The 24,489-nt window shown below is 40.5% G+C and overlaps 1 protein-coding gene across 1 annotated transcript; it reads right to left on the bottom strand.

Moving 5' to 3' along the window:
• Positions 1-95: 95 nt before the first annotated feature.
• On the bottom strand, positions 96-23,773 carry mrtfba (myocardin related transcription factor Ba). Its single transcript, XM_026351396.1, has 17 exons — positions 23,618-23,773; positions 18,198-18,285; positions 14,818-15,065; positions 10,634-10,699; positions 10,374-10,429; positions 10,171-10,246; positions 9,717-9,878; positions 9,150-9,325; positions 8,884-9,021; positions 8,282-8,529; positions 7,119-7,290; positions 5,350-6,396; positions 5,080-5,202; positions 4,645-4,797; positions 4,376-4,510; positions 4,164-4,224; positions 96-3,564 (listed from the first exon to the last, which is right to left on the bottom strand). Exons 3-17 carry the CDS (start codon positions 14,978-14,980, stop codon positions 3,050-3,052), a joined length of 3,291 nt encoding a protein of 1,096 aa, XP_026207181.1. The 5' UTR covers positions 14,981-15,065; positions 18,198-18,285; positions 23,618-23,773; the 3' UTR covers positions 96-3,049.
• Between the last annotated feature and the right edge of the window lie 716 nt (positions 23,774-24,489).

The raw sequence follows: 24,489 nt of genomic DNA, 5'->3' as shown, positions 1-24,489 counted from the left end.
AGGATTTTAACATTCGCAGCAACTGGGAACTAAACTAATGATGCAACAATCAGGAGCAACCAGTGGCTTAAAGAAGAGGGTTTGTCAAAAAAAAAAAAAAAAAACACATCAGGAGACAAGCGTGTGCAGTATTTGGGGTAGCGCTTTCAGGTGGTCATACAGTTTTTAGATGTGGGCACATTTCCGTTTTACCTGCCCTGATCTGATGCTAAATGTCTAAGTGCAGCAGTACATTATTGACAAAACATTGTTTACATGAAGGGCTCTCAGACATTTTGCTCCGCTCTCCACAGTACATTATTGCCGATGTGAACAGCAAAAAAACAACCAAACAAAAAAACCCAGCATTGTACAGGCAGGAAAGACGTTGTTTTTTAAATGCAGGAGAAAAAAAAAAAAACTACTTCTGTAGAAATTACCCTGAAGTAACAACAGCATGTAAATGTCATTTCACTGAACATGACAGGTTTAGAAAGTGAGAATTAAAATAAAAAAGTGCCAGACAGCGAGAATGTGTCAATCCCCAGATTAATGCTTAGACTGAGATCCTACATCAGTAACTCAATGTTTACCAAGAAACAGCAAGTGGGATTTAATGCAACGCATTAGAAACAAACAGTGAGAACTTATGACAGCTTTCAATGGAGCTAAGCCCTCTTCACTGACACCATACTGTACACACCTCAAAGGTGTCTGTGCGCATTTGACTAGAGGACGAGGACTGAACATCAGATTAAAAAACAGTCATCAGATGCCTTTCGAAGAAGAAAATGTGGAATATGTTCATTAGAGAGCACATCGTTATTTGATTTTAGAGATATTCAACAGTTTCTTCAGACAACTTGAGGGTGACAGCCGTGACAGTGCTCGGAACAGTCCGAGTTTAAATGTTAATACAATCATGCACACGGAGACACTGGTGTACATGCAAAAGACAGGAAGACAAATTCTCACACACATACATTTTGTATGGCAGTCAGTGTGAGGACACACTTGACATGATGCATTCCCTAGCCCCCTACTGTCACGTAGGCCATGCTAATCTACTCTTTTTTAATTTTTCATTTATCACATCTACTGCCTTACCCTAACCGTATCCTCATTCTAACCCTCAAACCTGGTCTTAACCCCGAATTTGCTCATTAAGCACCCTTCTCATTGTGAGGACCGACTAAAATGTCCTCTCTTTTTAAAAATGTCCATAGGTTAAAAAAAAATCATGCTGGTCCTCACAATGACAGCCATACAACCACACACACACACACACATACACACACACACAAACACAGAGCATGCTAGCTTCTGTCTCACACCCTCATGGTCAGGAAACTCACTCTGACAGCAGCCCACAGTAGCTGGTGTTAGCAGTCTATTTGTGTAACCAAATATTACTTCAAAATATTCGGATTCCTCCAGATGATGGCTGGGCTTGCAGCTACAGGCACACAGCTACCCCCCCAACACACACACACATACAAAGTGCAGGGATAACTGTAGGACAGCGAGATATAAAGCTCATCTTCTCCACAGACATCATTATTCCTCGATTTAACTTGCAGCACACACTCGGTTCCCACCTATTTTGGGTGTGTGTTAAATTGAGATTGGATTGATCCCCTTCTACTCTTTTATGTCACTTCACCATCAGAAGAAAAAAAAAAAAAAGCTGCCAATGTTGTAAGTAAAGTCCTATTTTTTGTTATATATTCCAAAGTACATTCAAAATCAGAGACTTGGACAACAACTGCAGCATCTCTGGAGCAATTGGCCACATGATCATTACGCTGATCACAATCATATCGCTCGCTTCGTGTTAACGCTCACCTTGGATATGCAGAGTTCACATTTCCTCATCTGAGGTGAATGAGGCGCATTGTCAGGTCTCGCCGCCTCCTTAGTGCATAGCTCTCACATAAATGGAGGAGTTTCCTCCTCTCGTCGTCTGACTGGAGTCTTTGTTCTTCAGAGTCATTGGTTCATCAGCTTGAGTAGAAGAAAACAGTCACATCTGATACAACATATCAGATTAGTCAGCACACACATCATGTACAGTATGTAGTGGACTGGACCAGTGTGGAAAGATGCTTGACCTCTTCTCGGCTAGGAATCCCTTCAAAATATGGCTCATTGCCTGACTGATCACGTCTGGCTTCGAATCATAAAGGGAACAGACAGATTTGACTGTACAGCACCTCACACAGGCTGAGGCAACTTCTCAAAGCACTTGATTGGTTGACTGGTTTAATTAAAGTCTTCCCCAGTGGAGTGGTAGCGGTCCGTACAGCATCTGAGGCTGTGCAGACATCGTAAGATACCGATGTCCCAGGCCAAGCCTCCAATTCAACGTCTTTGAGAATCTAATCTATCAATGTTTTAACTAGACCCAGATCTAGCATGTAGTCGCTTAGAGCGACACAGTTATTGTAGCCACCAGCTTTTATAACTTAGTATGGCACAATATTGTCAGTGGAACAGAGGCCTAATCAGACACGAACATTTTACATATTTTGTTACTGTGGTTCCACAGTAAATTAGACCAGGTATTCACAGAAAACCACACAGCCAGAGATAGTAAAGTTGTATAAGTGTGGCTTTAACAGTATTTACAAACAGTCTACGCTGCCTGTCTTTGTTTGGCTCTGTCTCCTTGTATCTGTAAAATAATCTTTAAAACCGTGACATCCGATACCAATAGTCTACTCTGTTTAAAATCCTATATCACTAATACTATGGGTAATACCAGTGATGACAGTATTCATGATATCCCTCTTTTAAAGCTGTGCAAACTCCTGCTTGTAGTTCAGTTTGAAGCAGTGCACTGTTCGTGCACTCTGTCTTACTGTAGTGGGAATATTACAGATGGTATGGATGTAATGTTGAAGAGCGATACGGCATACAGATGCCATGTTTCTCTGTCTTTTGCTCCCTTATTTAAAATGTTCAAACTCAACCTCCTTGCAGTTGTTGATCCCCTTTCTTCTCTTTATCCACCCATCTCTCCCTCCTGGCTCAGCTGGTTCCTCTTCAAACGTCTTTATCCAGTGCTCCATCAGTCCCAGTGCAGCTGCAGGTCATGTGCATCCAGGAAGTCTGTGGGGATCCCCAGTGGTGTGAGTGCCCCAGCAGGCCCTGAAGGCATGGTGAGGTCCAGCCACTCCATATTATCTAACCCGGGGTCAGACAGGCCCATGTTGAGAGAAGAGGGAGGCGAGGAGGAATCACAGAAAGACAGGTCTGAGGTGTCCATGGGTGAGTAGGGTTGCTGATCCATGAGCTGTGCCTGCAGCTCCTCCATCAGGCCTTGTGTGCGCAGGTCTGACACAGGCGACGTTTCAGCCAGTGTCCCCTCTAGAAAGGCTTCCAGCTGGTTATCTGTGGCCAGCGAGGAGAGGCTGGGTAGGCTGGGGTCGACAACAGGGCTCAAAATGGGAAGAGGTGCCACTTGAATCTGTGGAGGAGGCCTGGAGAGGGCCGTGCTGACTGGCAGGGTGGTGATATTGGCTGTGACTGGGAAGGTCTTATTGAGAGTCACTGAGGGGTCCTGCTGGATAAATGGCGTGATTTCTGATGGGGGTTAAAAAGGAGACAAAAATTATTATTATTTGATTCTTTTTTTGCATTACTTAAATTGTTGTTCATTTACTATACAATAACAATACTCTACAATATATTTTCTCTTTTTAAATTAGTAGTTAGTTAGTTAATCCCCATTCTTCCATCTCACCCCTGGAACCTTCAAAATCACCCTGTCTTTGAATAACTGGTCTTCATATTGCTGGCGATTCATGTTGTCAGTTGTTAGTATGTAAACATAAAACAATTGTTAAGTGTGTGCTGTGTAAAGATTCCTGTCTTTAGTCTTAAGAAGTCACTGCCAGACAATCTCATAAAGATTTTTTTAAAGACTTGATATTTAAAGCCAACATCGTCTCAGTGTACTCAGTCGTCAGGCTTCCTGCTGCTTCCAGACTGCTAAAAATTTTAAATCTGTGGTGAAACCCTTTTTAAGTGAACAGTTATTCAACTAGTCTTTAAGTGTGTGCAGGTCTTTACCTATATTAAGGTCCACTGGAAGAAGTACAGCTGTATCTTCAGTGTTACTAATGTTTTAAACTCGCTCATACTAAACCGTGCCTTGTGGGCCGTAATGTGAACCAGCTTACCTCCACTCTCTATGAGAATGTCGAACAAGTCGTCCATTTGTTGGCTGGTTGCTGTGGGAACCTGAAATCACAGCAACGTTGACTTGAGGCTAGTACACAATAAGCACTTCAATCTCTCAAGGCTGTAAAACTGAAAAGCCTGAAGGACACAGTAGGTAAAATCTACTGGAAATTATACAGCACGGCGTGAACTGTGGTGGTGTGTATTTAACCTGTGAGGCATTGTTGATGTGCAGGTTGCGGCTCTGTTTGACAGCCTCCTCATAGCGGGGAGGCTCTCTTGTCTTGAGAGGCTGAGTAATACGAGAGGTGGGCTGCAGAATAAAGGCAGGCTGGGGAGAGGGCGGCTGAGAGAGATGGAGAAAATACAGAAAGAGTTAAGAACCCACAAGTGTGAAGTCTTTCAAATAAAACAGTAAATCATCTGTAAATCCATTAAGACACACACGATGAGGATAATCATGATCATCAGCTCAGATACCTTATTAAGGGGTCCATTGGAGACGTGATGGTTGGGAGAAGCCCGTGGAGAGACACTGTTCTCTGGGGAGCTTCTAAGGAAACACTGGGTATTGATTTCAGGTCTAGTCTTCTGGTTCTCCAAACCAGGGGTATTATTGCACACAGTCAGAGTCTGTCAACACACAGAGTGTCAGTCCATCATGTAATAAGGGCTTGATTTAATCATGCCAGCACAGCAAAAACAACAACAAACAACTATAAAATAAAGGTAATATACATAGCAAATGTAAAAACAGTGATAATCAATTTGTACATAATGCTTTCAAGCCAAAAGGTTCAAAAGCTCTCTGGTTCCAGTTTCTCAAATGTCATCATATGCTGCGTTTTCTTTCTGTCACAAACTATTTAACAGATTCATCTTCTGTAGTACAACTAACTATGTAACCTGACTGACCTGTAGTAATGGGTTGTGGTTGGCTAACTGCTGGCTGGACGCTGTCTCCATCGTAGTGCTCTGCAGCCGAGGAACAGAGGCCTGAGCCAGGCCTGGATTTGAAACTGTGGCCTGGAGAACAGGCTGAAATAAGGGAACCGGGTGTAAGAACATGATTTTGCAAGACAATGCTCTTTAACACAGTTGGTTTTGTCATCATCAACCACAGTAATATCAGGTAAACAGGCTCTAACAGTTATATGTCTTATCACTATTTCACTGAAATCTCACCTGAAGACTGACAGTGGTGCTTGGCAGCTGGATTGCAGTAGCGCTATTGGGTAGTGAGACTGGGAGGAGAATCTGAGTTCCAGCCTGACCAGATGTAGTTAACAGGGTCTGAGGCTGACCCAGCACCTGGGAGACTCCACCTGGGTGGCTGATAAAGAACTGCTGCAGGCTGGGGGTCGTAGGTTGGGACTGCGGTTGGAGTTTGGGACTTCTCTGTGAGTGGTGGAGCAGCTGCGGACTGGTGGCTACCTGGGGCTGGGCTTGGGGCTGGATCTGGGTGATGAGCTGGGTTTGTGTCTGGAGCTGGAGCGGCTTGCCAGAAGATACTGTGACATCCTCCAATTTCACCATAGTTGGCAGGTGGCTTGTAAAAGCCTGGGAGCCCAGAATTGTATTAGGAATGCCAGTGGAAGAACAATTGGACAGGACTGTACCTTCCATCTTTACTACATTTGAGTTCAGGACAGTAGAAACAGGGTTCATTGAAGGTACAGAGGTCAGTTTGGGAGATAAAGAGGCAATTTCAGTAGCACAGCTACCCTGGCCTCTTTTCTCCACCTCTAGCTGCATCTTCAGCTCCTCCACCAGCCTTTGCTCCTGCTCCAGCTTCCTCATTAACTCCTCTATCTGCCGTTCCTTCTCATGGAGCCTCCTGTCTTTTTCCTCTGGAATTTGAGAATACGGGAGAGGTGAGGACTGCAGGCCTGCCGAGCCTGAGCTCACCAATTGTGCCTCAGTAGGAGTGTCAGATATGCTTGCGTCCAGCTGGGTGGATTTAGAGCTAATGGGGATGGGTGAAACTGGAGGTGTGGAGCTTGTGCTCTCTGGAGCCAACTGCTGGACTGGGAGTAGTACGGCAGGAGTCGTAGTGGAGGTGGTGACCTCCATGGGTATGGAGGAGAGAGTGGCATTGGTTGGAGGAGTAACAGTGGTCGGAGCAGAGGTGCTGGGGTTGTCCTGGAAAGGTTTCAATCTTTCAATCAGATCAGTCTTTGTTCCTGACACGGGCAGGCCTCGTAGCTTTAGCTCCAGTTTTAGCTCAGCCACCTAGAAAAATAAAAATATGATCAAGTCACCTGTTTCCTCTTCTAACACCATTGGTGTTAGAAGAGGAAACAGCTGATTTAAAAGGAACATGTTTGGAATTTAATTTAACAAAAATATTGACACATTCTTTTTGTTAAACATGGAGCTGGTGCCAGTAGAGACAAAGACAAAAGGAAACGGCTAGTCTGTGTTTGTTTAAAATCCACCTACAAGCACCCCTGAAGCTTACTTACTAAACACATTGGATCATGTGTCATGAAAATTTGACAACATAAACCCCTATTTAACAACAACTTAGTGCTTTCATATTTCACTTGGTTTGTGTTGATATAATAGGTGTTGGTTTATATAAGTGATATGTCAGAAAGCTTTACGCTGACACAAAACTCCAGGTTTCTGTACCTAATCTGCTAGTGTTTTTAGAAGAAAAGGGAGCTATAACTGATTTTTTTAAATCATTTCAATCCAATGTAACAAAAAATACCACACAAACTGCACTGACCTTTCCTCAGTGACAAGACAATACCTTTATAAAAAATTTTTAAATCATATGGAGTGGGCTCCATTCTCATACTGCCTGTGTAAAATGTTAAAACTGTTCTGTTTTATGAAGTGAAAAATCCTTCTCTCTTGATTATTACAATTATTTTGAAACTGCTGGAGCATTCTGTTCCAAGCTGCAAGAGTGAAGACTTTGCTGGTACAAGTGGGTTTCCAAATACCTTCATCTCCTCCAGGTTGGCAGGCAAGACTCCTGGCTTGCGGTTTGACAGTGAGTTGTTTGGCCGAGCCAGAGCTGGAGGTAGAGGGGGAGGTGCAGGAGTAGTGGGCAAAGACACGACGATGGAGGTTGGCAGGCTGCTGGCAGTGCTGCTCTGACCCTCTGCCACAGGTCTAAAGAGACAAACAAACACAAAATGATGAGGTCATTGTTACTGGAGGACATTCTGCGTATCAATAAGAAACAGAAAAAGAGGAAGAGAGGGTGGGAGAAAGAGAGAAGGTGGATAAAAGAGTATTATTGTAGGGATAATTGGAAACAGAGAATAGAGGAACACAGGAAACAGAGACAGGAAGTCTGTTCTCAATGTGAACAGACCATCCATCCTGTGCCCTACACCTCAGTAACAAAGCCAGTCAACCAAAGCCCAGTACACAAGCACAGTTCAAAGACAGCTCGGCCATGACGCAGCTGAGACGACATTTCTGAAAACAGCAGCTGGTGAAACAAAATCCTGTTAGTTATTAATATGAATAGATTATGAGTTGTTATTGGAAACTAGCTAATGGCTCTGTGAGTTTTTGAAAACAACAATATTTGGATTGCTCTCTCAGTTTCAGATAAACAGATAAAAGAGTCACAGTTTGCCAAACCAGATTGGAGGCAAAAATTAAATACAATGGTGGGAAGTAAACTACATGTATAGACCCATTAACAGTTAGTAAACATGACAACAAACAAACAGAAAAAAGTGAACTAGGCTAGCAAGCGTAGTTGGATTGTATATTAATATTGGTTGAATGTAAAATGTAAAAAAACGATTTGATTATGTATGGGCCCTCACTCGTCTTAAGCTTCTACTGCCATCCAAAAAGACAAACCAATCAGGTCAACTGTGGCTGTCTGTCGTTGGTATGGATATGTTTATAAAAGAACTAATGTTAGATGATTTCTACCTGTAACTCTCTGTATGTTTGTAACCAACCATTCAGGACATAATACACTTAGAAAGTTACATAACATATCCCTCGTAGTCCAGTTGGGCATGACAAATGCAGACACTTATCCATAGCTACTAGATGTGGGATTGCAAAGGGAAGTGTAAATAACACTAACACATTTTTCTTATTTAGGCAGTAGTGTTTTAATGTTGTATGCACATACTTTAGTGGTGCTGGTAATATAGTCTGGTAGTTGTAGTGCTGCTGTTGCTGGCTGAGGATCTGCAACTGGAGGAACAATTGCTGTTGCTGCAGTAGTCGGGCATAAGAGGAGTCCATGGGTGCTTCACTGGTCTCCTGCTTCTGGTCCGGAGGAACATACTGGTGGTACTTGAGCTTCTTCACCCTAGGCTTTGGCTCTTTCCCCTTTTTACTACGACTCTTCTCTGAGGGTGTCTTCTGCTGGCTTTGCTGTTGTGGGAGGGAATGTGGAAGAATATGTAACATATATTTAGTTCAACAGCTGTGAGACAAAATAAAATGGTGACATGAGAAGCACTTTTTCACCACATGATGCTGATGATTTTGCTGCTTTCAGTTTTCTGAACCACAATTTGCCTTATGCTGTGACAGTCACATACCAAGACACTACAACAGCACTTCTTCACTGTCCTCCATTGTTCCTATGTGTGCTGCAGTTTCACAGCAGTTTACACTACACTGATTCAGTGTCACTATGACAACCAGCTACTCTGAGGCAGTACTATATATATATATACAGAGGAAAAATGCTATAAGACTAAAGGTTGAAAAGCGAGTTCTTACTTTCACCAGTGTTGGGCCTGGTTTTGAAACAGCAGCTGTAGTGACTGGCTGAGCAGGGGTGACAGCTGGGCGACTGGCAAAAGGCTCACTGGTAGAGATCACTTTCATAAAGTCTGCTGTTGCAGTCACTGGGAGGGCCTGAATTTAAATAACAAAGTGACACTTATAACGGCAAAGCAAACACTGAACTTCTCATAAACACTGTCAAACCCAATATCAATGATATGAAACTCCAGTATTACTCCAGAACTACTCCTGTATCTAACCTGCAGCACAGTGCTGGGTAGTGGTGGTAGTGGTGTGGCTGGAGAGGGCGTTTCTGGTACTTTGCTCTCTCCTGGTGAGGGGACAGAACTCTGAGACTCCTGGCTTGCTGGCTGCTCTGGGGACAGGGCATCACTGCTGTCTTCTTCAAACACTTTTGGATAATTCACCTGGCCCACTGACAGATAAACCAAGACAAACAAATAAATAATAAGTCTCACATTTCCACTCAAATTACTTATATCTCTATTTTATTGTATAAATATTGTCTTCCCGATAGCAAATGGTAAAGTAGAACTCTGTTAAAAGCAATGGTTGTCTCAGTCAGTAGTTCCCAGCCTTTGTTTGTCCAGGTATACCCTCACCACCCACCGTCAGATTCCTTTTCATTAACCGCACCAGTAATGGTGAGTTTCAACAGGATGTTAGGTTAAGACTATTATTACTGCATCAACTTTACTCTTAACTAAATAACCATCATTATTACAAAATCTTTCTTACAATGGACTACCTGCCACAGGAGCTAGACTTTTTGTGAGCCATTTCAACTGTTTATCCAATACTCTCACCAATAATGGCCTGTTTAAGGCTGGAATCCACTGGCAGGATGTTCTTCTCCACCAGCTCCATGGGACCGGGTCTCTGGGCGATCTTCTCATTCAGATTGTCTGCCAGACGGGCCCTTTTCAGCTTCATCTGGGTGGCTTGTAGTGATGGCTCTGCGCCGGTCTCTGAGGCATGAAATAAATGTAATACTGTTTTTGTTGCCAGTGCTGGTATAATATGTGTCTGCATGCAGTCAGGTGCCAATTTGAATCTCATGATGGTTCAAATTCATAATTAAATAAATAAGTTTTCAAGGCTTTCATTTAGTCCTAAATGTGGTTGCCATGTAATAGGTTGTATGGCCAACCACAGTTGACAAATATAGGAGGAAACACCTTATTCTATACAGTGTACGCCAACAGTCCTCAGGGTACACCAGATAAAACAATGAGTGTAAACTTAGAGAATCACCAGTACCTTGCAGGATGTGCATCCTGACCAGTTCTGCTCTCTCTGGGCGACTACGAATCTTATGCTTCAGGAAATTCTCAGTCTACAGGCAAAAGTGGACACAAAACAATCAGTAAACTGTCTAACTTTTCAAGTCCACAGAAACAGTCTGGGTCTTCATTTCCCCTGCCTCAAATTCAGTGCTTTTGTTTAAAAACTGTGCGCCTTACCCTGGCTCTTTCCAAGCTGCGAATCTGCCCATGGAAAGCTGCCGGGCTCTTGAGAGCTGCAACACATAAGATTTTCATTAATGCACAAATATAAGCACATATTTTTTAGATAAATGTGATCCAAATTTTAAAAATTTAGCAAACATGTTTATCATTACAGCTGTCAGTATGAACTAGGGTGCCACTTTGTTATAATTTAACCACCCACACCACATTAGCATTTTGGTGAGTGATGGACAACAGGCAGGGCTAATACTCACGTGGCATGATGCCTTGGTCCACCAGCTGCTCTCTGGTACGCCTTTGCTGGAGCCTCAACTGTAGCACTGCAAGCAAGAAGGAAAAAGGCTGTTATAATACATTTAAAATATTTTTTGGCTATTAACATTATAATCATTATAAAAGAATTATTTTAATGTTATATGGAAAAGAAAACATGAGAAGAGCAACTAGAGAAATGTCAGAAAGACAGGGAATCAATGAGGTAGTGCACAAAAATAAGAAAACTAAACTAGAAAGAGGAAGAAAATGACATCAAACTAAGGCAGTTACACACATTGTAACCTATCCCCACACACTGATCTTTAACTCATATACTCTCTTGTCAGAAAGATAGATCAAAAAGATACTTGCACTCATGTCTTAAGTTATCTTAGCAGATAACCCCAACTGCATGGCCCCTGGTTACATGCAGACATCCATGTTTAGGTGGTGGAACTACACCAGCTACTCCTTAAGTGGCATTAAAAACCGAAGGGGACTTAAGTTCAAGTTCTTATGGGATCTTCACAACGTTGCTCCTGAGAACTGCTTAGTATAACTTCAGCGCTCTGTGGTGGTTGAAGGTTTGGGATGCAGTTTCATTTTGTTCCCCCCCACTAAGACTAAGGCTGCCAGCATATGACATTTACCAGGCTGTTATTATGTACTCAAAGGGGATCCTGATTTAAGATTTAGACAACTGCTCTCCACAAACAAAACAACTGTGCAAAGCAATGACGTAAAGCAAAAACAGATACCCACCACCAAGACACCACATATTAACTCATTACCAGTTTTCCTTCTTCTCTTTAAATCCATCTGTTAGTTGAGGGATACCAATGTGACAAATGGCAGCATTAGACTATATCATCAAGAAGAAGAGAACAGCTCACCTGCTCTGGCTCTAAACCTCGTGCAGCAGCTGACAAGTGGGTCGACCTCTCCACAGGCCATAGTTTTATATGCCTGCCCCATTTGAGTCCAAGGTGACAGCATTTGTATTTGAGCCCAAAATATGTCACTTAGACATATCTTATCAACCTTTCCATTAGCTGTTCCCCCAAATAATGAAAATCCATAGCACTGTAACACTTAAGAATTTCAGAGCAACAACACGAGGTCCATCCTCCATTTCTTCGTCCCACCCTGACTTTTACTTTTCATTACAGTACTGCTACCCACTCCTTCCCATCTAGTTTTACTTCCCTCTTTCACTCTGCCAGTTTGGGATGGGTTATTTTATAGCTGCAGGCAATCCAAACACAGCCAGATGTAGGCGACTACAGTAGTTCCTTGTAAGTACTGAGATTTGAATTTACTGAGAACAGTAACATATCTGATTTAACAATGACTGATGTGATTTTGTTAGTAGGTTTACAACAACAAACGAAGTCGCTTAACTAGAACTAGCAGATTTGTACAAATTAAAACACGGGTAAACAGAATATACTGTATGCCGTGCATATCCAAAAAACATCTGTAGATTATGACCAAAAAGGAAACTAAGATCTACACACTACAGTACAAGCTCCACATAAAAATTTAGTAAATACTTTTTATTTTTTGCTTCATTTTGTTTTCTACATGGTTAGTTCTATAATAACTTATATTGAATGATTTATGTCTCACATAATTACATTTTAGTTTTTATTGATTTAATTGGCTATATGACTCAATCCTTTGAGAAAAGAACTGACAGTGCAGTGTGTGGAACATTTGTTTTTCTTTTTTTTTTTTTTTTTTTTTTTTACACATTTTAACACTGACACAAGTATAGACACTTAAAGAGACCACTGACTGCATGCTTTGCAATTATGCAAAATTGTCATACAAAAAATATCATAATATTTTGAATGCACTGGCTGAAAAAAACAACAACATAAAAAACCCTGCAACATTAATTCCAGCTAGAGCTGTGATCAAACACTTTAATATCCAAAGCAGTTGGACTGGACATCAAACAGTCTGTACTTTGCCAGTTCCCTAGTACAAAGTTTGTGTTATATCCGATTGAGCCCATGTGTGAATACACTAGGTAACTGTCCAGGGAATTCACAGCCAGCAAGTGGGTGTGTTGATTCTGTTTGTATCATGCAACTGGCACTGGTCTGATTAGCTGAAAACAACATTTTCACACCGCACTTTTTATGTCTTGTCCTGCCTCCTGGACACTCCCGCTATGAACCACCCCTCATCTAAACCAAAAAGAGGATTTCCAGTAGGTGAGAACATGTCTGACACAGTCAATCTCCATTGTGTGCTATGTGTGTGAAAGGACAACAATGTCTAGGCCCTACTCTGTGGATACTGTCTAAAGTTGTTATGAGAAATCTTTGCAGACAGTCTGCTCTGGTTCCGGCTTAAAGATTTTAAATCTAAGAGACAAAAGCAATTTCACCCACATGTACACTGAGTAAATATCTGGAGAAAGTATGCAGTGGGATTTTGTTTGTTCAAGGTGATTCATATGGACTTCCAGTCTGTAACACTGTCCTCAATTCCTCCCGGAAATAACACCTAGCCTGACAAACACATGGTGACCTCTGACCTCAGCAGGCTGAGCAGAGAGGCCAAAGATCACTGAGCTGTTTTATCCACACACACGGACACATGGCACATACGTGAGCATGCTCAACAAGGTCACTGAGTAAAGACAAGGTTGAACAGTGTTTCAAATGTCGTCAGTAAGAGAAGACCGTTTTATGATTTACTAGAGAAATAGCTCAACATTTTTGTGAATTACATTCCTTCACTTTCTTGTTGTCTTAGTTTTTAAAAATAATCTGACAACCTCTAATCAAACTATTTATAAACAACAAACTCTGTCTTTAGTCTTGACGTCCCACCAATCTGCTGACAGAGCAGCACTCCTCATCTCCCTGCAGACTTTGAGCTGCAGCCTCCTGACCCACATAAGTAAAGTGGTCTTGGACACTCAGACCTGTCATGATGGCAGGCAGATTAACACCTGCATGTTAAAACCAATATGAGAGAAGAGACTCTGGGGTTGGCAAAGTGCTGAGAATGGCTCACAGGGTGGAAAGTATGAGGTGTGTGTTCTCACTGGAGGGGAAATGACAAAAGCCAAGATGATGAGTGGGTGCTACTACTGCTGACATTCCACAGAGATTTTCCACCATCGAATTGGTTTAGTGTGCTCTCCTGCCGATAGCAGCAGCCACACACAGCACAAAATGCTTCATTTGTCCTAAAAATGTCTCAAACTGCTCTGGCTACACACACTGCATTTGTATCTGACAAATTAGATTTTCCTAAGAACCATGATCAGTATCACCCAAGCCATGATTAGGAACTGGCAAACACAGGAATGAATCTAACTTGCTCCTACAGGCCAATCTTGACGTATCCATCCATCAGTGTCTGAGTCAGAGTTGTGTTGCTGGTAAATCATTGTGATGGTGATGAGAAGTAAGCAGACATGCTGGCTAGCACAATATTATAATGATATTTGACATAAATACATATGTAAACTGCAGAAGATAAGATGTTTCAGGAGTTGTGGACTCACTTTAATTTTGAACACATTTGTTGGTTCATGAACTATGAGCTTGTGTACATGTATTGATAAACATTGTGTAATCCAGGTATGAAGGGTTTTCATGGCTGACATACAGTTGGACCAGACTCTATAAAATAAAGATCTTGATGTTATTAGATATATCAATTTTAAGCTTTGTACATTTGTTGAATTTTATTTCAGTGCATGTATTTAGAGAGCCCATTTAGTCCTTATACAGTACATACATTGAGTCTTCAGTGACCTATTGCCAATTTCAAGTACACCATAAAGTTTCTTTCCTAATTAACTGGTTAGTCTCCAAAGTTTACTAAACCCTATGTGACATCTTGGGAGTGTTTTGTCTAACCAGCAGTTTGAACTCCAAAAATATTCAGTTTACCATCAAGACTGAGTAAAGCAGCAAACATCTACAATTAATTACTAGGTTGTTTCTCAAACAAAAAACAGATTTGCAGAACTTCAGTGCAGATGGAATTTTTGTTGAGTTATCATTAAATAGTTTAATCAATAATCTAATTTTGAATTTTATTCCTTGTCATATGTTTTTCTACTTACACTGTAATTTATTACAGGAATTTGTCTAACTTTCTATTCTAGATGTATCTTCTAGTGTCAAAGGTCTGAACAGCAGCATGTTCTCACCATTTTTCCGTTCACTGAGTGGAGGCAGACTCTGTGTGGGCTGCAGTGACAGCTCCTCCATCTCATGGGTCACTGCCTCGCTCTGGGGACTGGGCACCAGCAGACTCGACATCTCACAGTCCCCTTCAGTTCCTAGCTGTCCCTGGGAGGCTTGTGGCTCCATCCTGCTTTCGGTGGAGGATTTGGTCGGATCCCAGGCAAGCTACAGTGGGTATGGATCACCGACCCTTAATATGTCTCGCTGCTACCTGTGTGAATACATTAAAAGAAAATGAAACAAGAATTAGGAATGAGAAGAAAAACTAATAACTCTATTTCAGAATTGATACATTACTCAGATGCATTTGTGGGCTCATCAGAAACTTCATCATCATCATCCTGTTGGTATGACTACTTCACCCAACTGCTGAAATGCTAAGGGTGGCATTTCATTTCAGCCATCTGGAAGAACTCAGTCGCAGCCCAAATTATTCATTAAATGAGTTGGGTTGGCTATTACACTGAATAATCACTTCAGACCACTGCTCGTGTGCAACAAACCCCAGTTAGTGCATGAATGTTCTCTCTGTTCACACAAGCTTCATAATCTGGAATATGACGTTGCTGTGGTGGTTTCAAACAGAGGGAAAGGAAACATTTCAGGGAGCAAAATAAACACTTTAGTAACTATGGCTTCCCAACAGTGTCTTAGCCAGCAGATGACATACTGCTCAGTCTGAACATAGGCTATTTATCGCTCTCCAGCAACACCCACATCTATCCATTCCAGGACATAAACACCCTCTACCAACCATACTGATGTGTTGCTTTTGGCTGAGAACCCCTATGTTCCTATGGCTCACTTTATTTCTCCCAGTAGAGCTTTAAATGCCAAAGGCATCAGACAGTTCAGGCGGACTGTGGGACATAACTAGTCTGAGATGGATTTGGTTACTGAGTGATACAGAGTAATAGCATGCAAACACAACAAATTGTAAGGCTTCTGATTCATTGTGCTTTTTTAAACACTTAAAAAAATGATTGTATTATTATTATTATTATTACTACAAAAGATTTTCCTATGGACAGCAGATCACGTTCAGCTTCAGTGATATGAACTTAAGTTGCTCTGGATAAAGACAAGGGTGTGTGTGTCTGTGTGTGACGTGATTTGAAATTAAAAACATTTTGTCCTTCAAAAGTTGCTTTCATTAATGAATCCCGCATTTGCTGCAGTTACAGATTATGGGCACTCAGTCTGGCAATTTCACCTCCATCAGTGCATCTACAGATACATGCATTTAGTAATCAGGCTACAGTCGGCTTTCTCAAGTAACTTTTCTTAACCGTCATGTCACCAGGAAAGCTGACTTCTGTTATTGTGTAGGGTATTAGAGAAACCCAATTTCTGTGGGTAGTTATCTCCCCAAGAACTCTGATTAGTTACATGAATGCATATGTGTAGCCAGATTTCTCATTGGCTTTTTACAAGAGCACAAGTGCATGACAAAGGCTAAAAGATGGTCCATGCTGCCTAATAATGGCTTCAACTATACTTTTTAGATATCATCATTAAGCTGCTCCCACTACAACAGTGTTGACATCTGGTGACTGTGCCAACCACAACATTACAGACAGAACATCAGCTGACTGCTTCTTCCCTAAATAGCTCTTGCGTAGTCTAGATCTGTGCTTTGGGACATTGTCCTGCTGTAGAATGAAACTGGCTCTAATCAAGCGACATCCACTTTTTTATTTTTCCTCTGCGTTTATTTGTCCATCTTAATCGGTTATTTTTAATGGGCCAGTTAGGGCTGTAAGTTTTTCTTTGCAGCGCTGCCTAGACCAGCAATCCATAATGAGACAGTTTTGTTACAGGCACTATTTATTGAAGTTGCGAGCTGAGGACCTGTGATGCGCCCGTTTCTTAAACTACACGCTCTACTGTATCTGTCCTCTCAGTTGTACATCAGGGCCTCCAACTCCTCTTTCTATTTTGTTTAGAGCAAGTTTGTACTGTTTTGTGAAAGTAATAGTACCAAAATTGTATGAGATCTTTAGTAACTTATTAATTGCTTCCATGAAATAGCCATTGTTTCTCAGAACAGAACAGACTGACGTGTTTTGCAGTGCTGCCTAGAAAACCAGCAATCACAAGTTTTTTCAGGCACCATTTATTGAAGACCTTTATATAAAGGTCTCAGAACTTTATTGAGAAACTTTTTAATTTCAAAAAATTTAATTCACAAAGGAAATAAGCCTCTGTAAACCTTCAACCATTAAACCACAAAAAAAAGAGCTACAAGTCATTTAAAACATTAATGTCTACACTGTATTTATGACCAATTTGAAATTATTTTAATGGACAGAAAAAAAGGAAATGGAAGGAAACAGCAGAGTATATTAACTTGCACAGAGCTGTTAGTATACATGCTATTTACCTACTTAATGTCTGATAGCTGAAATGTCCCACAGATTTTACAATAATTACATTTTTTTATAGTTATAGATTTTAGATATGACTCTTTTGCCTTTAAGACTTTTGAGTCTGTAGTCAACAATAGTAACTTTAAATTGCTGTTACTGTAAGAAACCAGTAAGACATCAAGTATCTAGAAACTGGACTTCTTTCTTTTTATGTCGAAACGTTTTACTACTCATCCAAGTGGCTTCTTCAGTCTGATTGGTTGGTTTCATTTTACACGTGGCCTGAATGGTCTTGTTTGATGAAACAATGGAACAAGCCCGAAGTGGTGCATGCTCAATCCTGCCACCACTGAGACATTCCCTGACCCTTTAAAACTTAGCATCTAACGCACAGCCACCTTACGACCTCTTAATAACGATTGAGCACATATGTTTTTAAATAAAAACAGCCTTGCTTTTATTGTAATTGAGACAATTATGTTAAACTTTTCAATCTCAGAAACAGCATTGTATATATTTCTTATACATTACAATCAAACATTGTGTTCATCTGTGATTGTAATGTTTCTCAGGCTAGCTTTTAGTGGGAGAGCAGTGTTTTTTGGCAATGATTTTTAATATCAGGTAATCAGAGTAATTTGTCTCTGCCAAAAGGTCCCCACACAAAATTTAGAATATGATTTACGAGTGATAAATAAAACTTAATTAGCCTTTTACATTTCTGGCCCATAAGCCAGCCCTGATGTCCAAAACTAAAAACAGAGGCTTTACATGAGTCACACTTTGATTATAGTCAAAAGTGTGACACTTACCTTGGTGTCTTTGGATAAACTGATCCAAGCTTTAGTCATTTTTACAAAGTTTTAAAAGAAGCTTTGTCAATTTTGGACAAGAATCTGCCACAAAGATAGGAAGCTTAACCAACTACAAACTGAAAACCAATATGCTCATTCTGTTCGTGAGTAAATTCTTACCTTTAGTAGCAGAGGACAGTGAGGGACAGAGGAGAGAGGTGTCTGTGCTTGTTGCTTTGCTCAGTCACATTAAGCCATGAAGTCAAACCTGGGAAAATAGGAAAACACAAACATGAAGATCGCAAATGCATCAATCTAACTAAACCAAATCACAACTTAATGTGCTGATCAATGAGGCATGCCTTGTCTTTTTGGTGACATCTGTAATACTGAGCGGGCATAGCTGTGGTGTGTCTGTCTATCCCAAACACAAAAACAATGTGGTAATATGATATCACTTTCTAGAAGAGAAGGAAAAAACTGAAATTAAACAGCACGAGAGACTGGTGAATGAATGAAGTATTGATTAAAACTGAGTGCGTCATTTAAGGATGCCAAATTAAACTAAAAAACACTCAAGGCTGAAAATTGATGTTCATAGGTTGCTAGGCAAATCTGCAAGGTCTCTATGACAATGAAAGTGGATCTTTCATGCAGAGACAAAGAAAGGTCTTGGTACTAAAGACTAAAGAGCTCCAATGTAGCATCACACCGCTGTCTGAGTGAGAGTGTCTTAGAATAATGCTTAATCTGCTGGACACACAGAAGCTTGCTGGGGTCTTCAGTAGTGTATACAGTAAGTAATGACCTATCAATTTGCTGAGATTTGCATAATGTTCACGTGTTTCTGAACATTTTTACTGGTAATTTGGTATTTTCTGCAGTAGAGAAAAGAACTGTCACAGCTGACGATAAGCATAAACATTGACGCTGCCCCGGCAGAACCAAAGAGCACATCCAGATGGCCAGAGCTGTGTGTTGCTCTGCCCTCAGCTGTTCTTCTAATGACATTGGCAACAAGTACCATGTGTTTTGTCAAAGTCTAATGCATACGCAAACATATGTAAATGCATTCAAAGGTTCAAAGATGGGCTCAACAGTTTCATTGTTTGAGATGCCTGATTATCCTGCCAGTGAGTGTGTTTGCTATTTAGAACCAGGCATAGACAACATATACGGTCATTGCAGTCCCCACACTTATGTCAACAAACCCTATACTGTGCAACCAGTTATCACAAATGCAACCATCTCTTCTCTGTAAGCACACAGCCTTTATTTTGCTAAATATCACCATCTGTCATTGAGACAAATAAAAGAAGAAAGACATTAACATGATTAAAACCTCAACACCATCGTAAACATTGTATTTGAAATGGAAACTATTCTTGAAACAAACTAACAGTGCCACCATGGAAAGATGGCATCACTGGCTAATTTTATATTGATCAGATTTGGAAAATCACAAAAACTGGATAATGCATATGGATCAAGGAGATTAAGGGCCTGAAAAATCCAAGAGCCCTGCTAGACACTCAAACACAAGATCCAACAAACTGGCTGACAATACAATTGTCAGATCTCTGCTGTCTCGTGGGAAGAGCTAAAATTACATTCTCCTTATCAAAACTTCTAAATGAGCTATTTTACTTCTCACTTGCCAACAGAGTTCAGATTGGTGATAGTTTGAAGTAATTTCTCAGCATTAGCTGCAATGGTAGCCTCTTAGCCAAGTTAACCAGGCTGGACTCCGATTAGCTGAAAACAAACACTGGCTTTAGGTTTCGATTACTTTTTAATATATACACAAGCTCAGGGTTCAACTTGGTTATCATTTGACATTTCTGCACTATGATGTAAGTATCTGGGTGTGTCTACCCCCTCAGGTTTTTTTTTTTTATACTGCCTAGCCTTCTAAAAGGCACATAAAGGTGAGATAGTTTATGACTTCCTTATTTTCTGCAGAAACAGTGGAACTGTGAAAGAATGTCATTATGTGGGAAGAAGCATGTGTGAAACAGACATAAAAAACAAACATTTCACAATCATGTTTTCATCAAACCAGCTGAAGAGTTATCAGTAGCCCACCGGAGCAAAGCATCCAACACAGCAACACACACCACTTGCCAGTCTCTGCATACTGACGAAAGGAGGTCATGGGTCAACTTTAGCACTGTATATGTAGGCCTGGCTGTGAAGGATGTCACTGATAAAATGCCCACAAGAATTCAAATGCACTCACACACATTTACTCAACTGACAGCATGAGATAAAGTCTCGAATCTGTTGAAGACACATTAATATAACAGTGACAATTAAGCCTCTAAAAGCAGTCTACAAGTACTAAATTAAATTTCTTATTTTATTAAGCACCCCAGTACCAATCTACCTATACAGACGAGGGGATCAAAACCTTAAACACTTATTATAACGATAAAAAATAAATAAATATTGATGCATGCCATTATGTCTGCACCACCGTCTATTACCTCAGTAAAAACATATAGTAGAATTATCACCTTTTGACAGATTAATCAAAAACTGAGAAATTACAACCTTAAGAAAGTAGAATTTAAGCTGCTGTGCTGGATCAATCGTATAAGTGAAATTAATAAAGTGGACAGTGTGCAGTGAATGACCGAGAAGAGAACATACTGATAAAAACTTTAAAACTGAAATCTGGACAAACAGAACAAATGTTCATTCAGTAAATGTGCAATAAATATTCTAGGAGTTATTAATGGTGCCAATATAATGTTGTCCTCTGGGCCATTATGCTAAACAAATATCCAATGCACATACAAAACACTGACACATTAGCACACAATCATGAGAAATGCTTTGAGTCAAACTACTGTTTGAGTATGCAGTTTTCTCCTCCCTAAATAAACCACTTCTTGCACAAAAGAAGTCTGCTTTCATCCAGAGATAAGACAGAAATGATGTCACCGTGGCTCATTCACTGGAATCAGTGTTCTGTGCTGTTCCCACAGACACACATGTGGTGTCAGTTCCTTCCTGGCTGCCTTTGTCAAAAAGAAAAAAAAATCTAAAAGCAGAACAAATGGACTATACAAACAAAGACAGAAAGAAGACAAATACACACTCTGTTTTAAGAGTCAAAAACCATAGTACAATCACACCTAAAGAGGACCATTTCAACAGTGTTAACACAAAAGGAAAGTAAGAGAGTGCTGTCTGCAGTGAAGACTTATGTAGGCTTGTTATGTAAAGCAGTTTCTGAGAAATGAAGTAAATCTGAATAAAATGCCCAGGGTGGTACTCTATGGGTAGATAACTCTAAGTGGCAGTAGTTGCAACCCCTGGAGCTCAGTACGATTTGACAAAATCAATGCATTCAAATATTTGCCTAAATGTGGACAAAGATTAATCATTATTAAAATCTTACTATTTCAATATTTAGCCAGCACTTGGGGCAACAGTATTCTACATTATGTGTGTAACCAACGCAAAACTTCCTCTTTGGTTGTGTGCACTGACCATAACAAATATTACATACAGTAATGACATATGATAAAACGTTTATCATATTGTATCAATACTTACAGTGCCACTTAATCAGCACACGCACTCTGTTTAGTACATGTGGTGGATTCTACTTGCTTTTGTGTTCTTGTCTTTCCTGGAGGCAGCAAAGTGACTGAGTCCAACAATCCAATAAACTAATATTACCATGGAGCTGTGTGCAATTAGTGTGGCTGAAAATCTTAATGACATTTTCAAGTGGCATGTACTGAATGCACAGATTGGTCACAACTACAGAGGTGTGAAGGACATGTACAGATGCCTGTGGAACCTGCCACATTAAGTACAAATATATACTGTGCCTATAATAGTGCTACCTATTGGTCCATTACAAAAAAAAACACTTTTCTAGAAATAATGTTTGAGAAAAATGGCTGTCTTATGTGTGACAATTGGATAATTATGTGTTTATTAGTTTAGATATTCTTGTTGAAAAGACAGAATAGAATTAAATACAAGTGTGTTTGAAGTTACTCTTTCAGAGTGAATAAACCCTAGTGTTTTGTTAACCCAGCTTAACCTGCAGGACATTCTCAAGGCTGGTGAAACATGTTTTGCTGGCACAGGGGAAAAGAAATGTATTACTACTAGAAACTAGTTCACAGCATCATGTGACACTTGTATTGTCAAAATGAACCAAGGAGAAGAACTGACAAACAATATTACAGCTATCACAGACAATGTGCTCAAAATGGTGTATGGAACATTGTTATAAATGAGAAATGATACTACCAGAGGCAACACTTCACTTCACTACAAGTCACCTCGCTAATGGCTACAGCCAGTGGGAAATTAAGATAGCCAAATTCTGTCACACTGTAAAATGGCTATAGAATTTAATTATAGACTTTTTAAAAATAATATTCCTCTGTGTGGTTCCAGGGAAAATGGAAAGTTGTACTTCAGGATATAGCGCTTACTTCACAAGTGACCACGTGTGTTCTTGTTATTTTATTTGTTAAGTAAACATGGAAAAGGTGTTTGCTTTGAGGATCAGATCAGCTGTGCCCTGAAAATTAACCTGTGCTGTTTTGTAGCAAATACTGTAACCACAGCAGTTCACAGTGTAAATCCATAGTCAAACCACAGAAAGAAACGCACGGCACACAATGTAAATGCACACGCTTTTGTCTATATTGTGATACTTGGCTTCATGTTCATCTAATTTGCCACCTGGAGAGACAGAGAAACCCGAGTCTGAAGTTATCTGTGTGGACAAACTAATACAGGATTGGGAGGTTAAGATAATGAAATCACATGACGATACATGGCTTACAACCTTGGGAAAAGTTCTTTGCCATCCGAACATATTCACAGTGTTTAAGTCAGTGTTAATAATTCACACTTTTCAATGAGACACTGTGACTGGAAAGGCCGTCTCTGATACCCCCACATCCTGCCTGTCTGTATGACTCACACAAACTGCAACCTGTTTGGATTTGCTGCAGCCCTATCTCACTATCTTCGCTATCAATCAATTGGAAATAAATAATACAACATCACTGTGTAAGCGAGAGGGGCCTCATTACACAGCGCGGTGGTTAGTATAATGGTGAGAGATGCGGTTGCCAACTCCTGCTTTAGCATGCACAGAGCATCCGGACTCTAGAATAAACGACTGTAATAGACACACACCCACTAGTTAACCTGACAACCAGTTGGTCTTAATTGCTAAATCAGAGTATAAATGAGTGTCATGGCAGTCGGCTTACAGCAGCCAACGCTATCGCAAGTACGAGGTTGGTGGGTGTGGGACAAGCTAAAGCTGGCTAGCTACTTTAAATCTGACAGGTGAGTGAGTTGAACACAGTGGCAATCATGAAAAGAGGCTCGTCTTTATTATCTGTCATCTCTTCTATGACCAGAAAACACATATCAAGAGAAGTAACAATCAAATGACTGTGTATTCTTACTCAGTCCCGCCTGCACTCTCTCATCTGCGCATCACGAACCTTCTTCATCAACCTCCTCACATTTTCGCTAGTTAGCTAGGTTTAGCTAACACAGGCTAACATGCTAAAAACAAGACAGCGCCGCGCCGGCTCTGGAGCCCTTACCGAAATGCGAAGGCTTGAAAGACGAAACGGTCCAAGGTGTGGTTCACAACGTGATATCCATCAGTGTCAGCGTAACTATCTTGTGTATTTCGTTTTTTTCTTTCCTCCAGCTATGAGGCTGAAGTTTATTTCACGGAGTAAAATGGCTGCGACTGGTCTGGCTTAGGACGCAGTGATGTAATGACGCTGTCGGACAGGAAGCGTGGGGGGCGTGGCAGAGGCCAGAGATCGAGGCACCGGTCAGAGTTCATGGAGCGCGTGTGTCTGAGCACATTTCTGCTTCCACTCAGTCATCACATCACTGAACAACCCTAAATCCTCTTCACTTGTTCCTTTAGATATAAATGGCTTGATTAGTCCCAGATTTCTCAGAAATTTGTACCATTATAGCACAACTTACAACAACTTACTACAATGAAGGGAATTCTAGTACTATTGACGTCACTCCATTAGGTTTACTAGTTGCTATTTGCATCCGGACTACACTTGTGCAATTAAGTTATAAACAGCATGGGATTCAATAATGTATAAAATACATTGCTTTCTTAGTGCTGTACTTGTACTTTAGTACCTCAACTTAAGTATCTCAACAAAATTAAAGAATTTGCAGAGGTACCTTTACCTGTATTGTAAGCATTTTATTAAGCAAGTACCTGCACTTCTGCCACCTCTGCTTGAGCAACAGCTATTATACTAAAATGTAATGTTTACATTTTTTTTACCATCATAGAAAAAATAGGGAAAACAGGATTTCACGTATTACTATTCTTTGCTATAAAAGGTCTATGTATAATAATTTATTGAATGTTACACTTTTCTGTCAATGAACTCTGTCAATTAATTAATGAATTAATTATAATAATAATTAATCA

This window comes from Anabas testudineus, chromosome 19 (assembly GCF_900324465.2).
Source record: "Anabas testudineus chromosome 19, fAnaTes1.2, whole genome shotgun sequence".
Taxonomy (NCBI): domain Eukaryota; kingdom Metazoa; phylum Chordata; class Actinopteri; order Anabantiformes; family Anabantidae; genus Anabas; species Anabas testudineus.
This window is presented reverse-complemented; position numbering and strand designations above follow the sequence as displayed.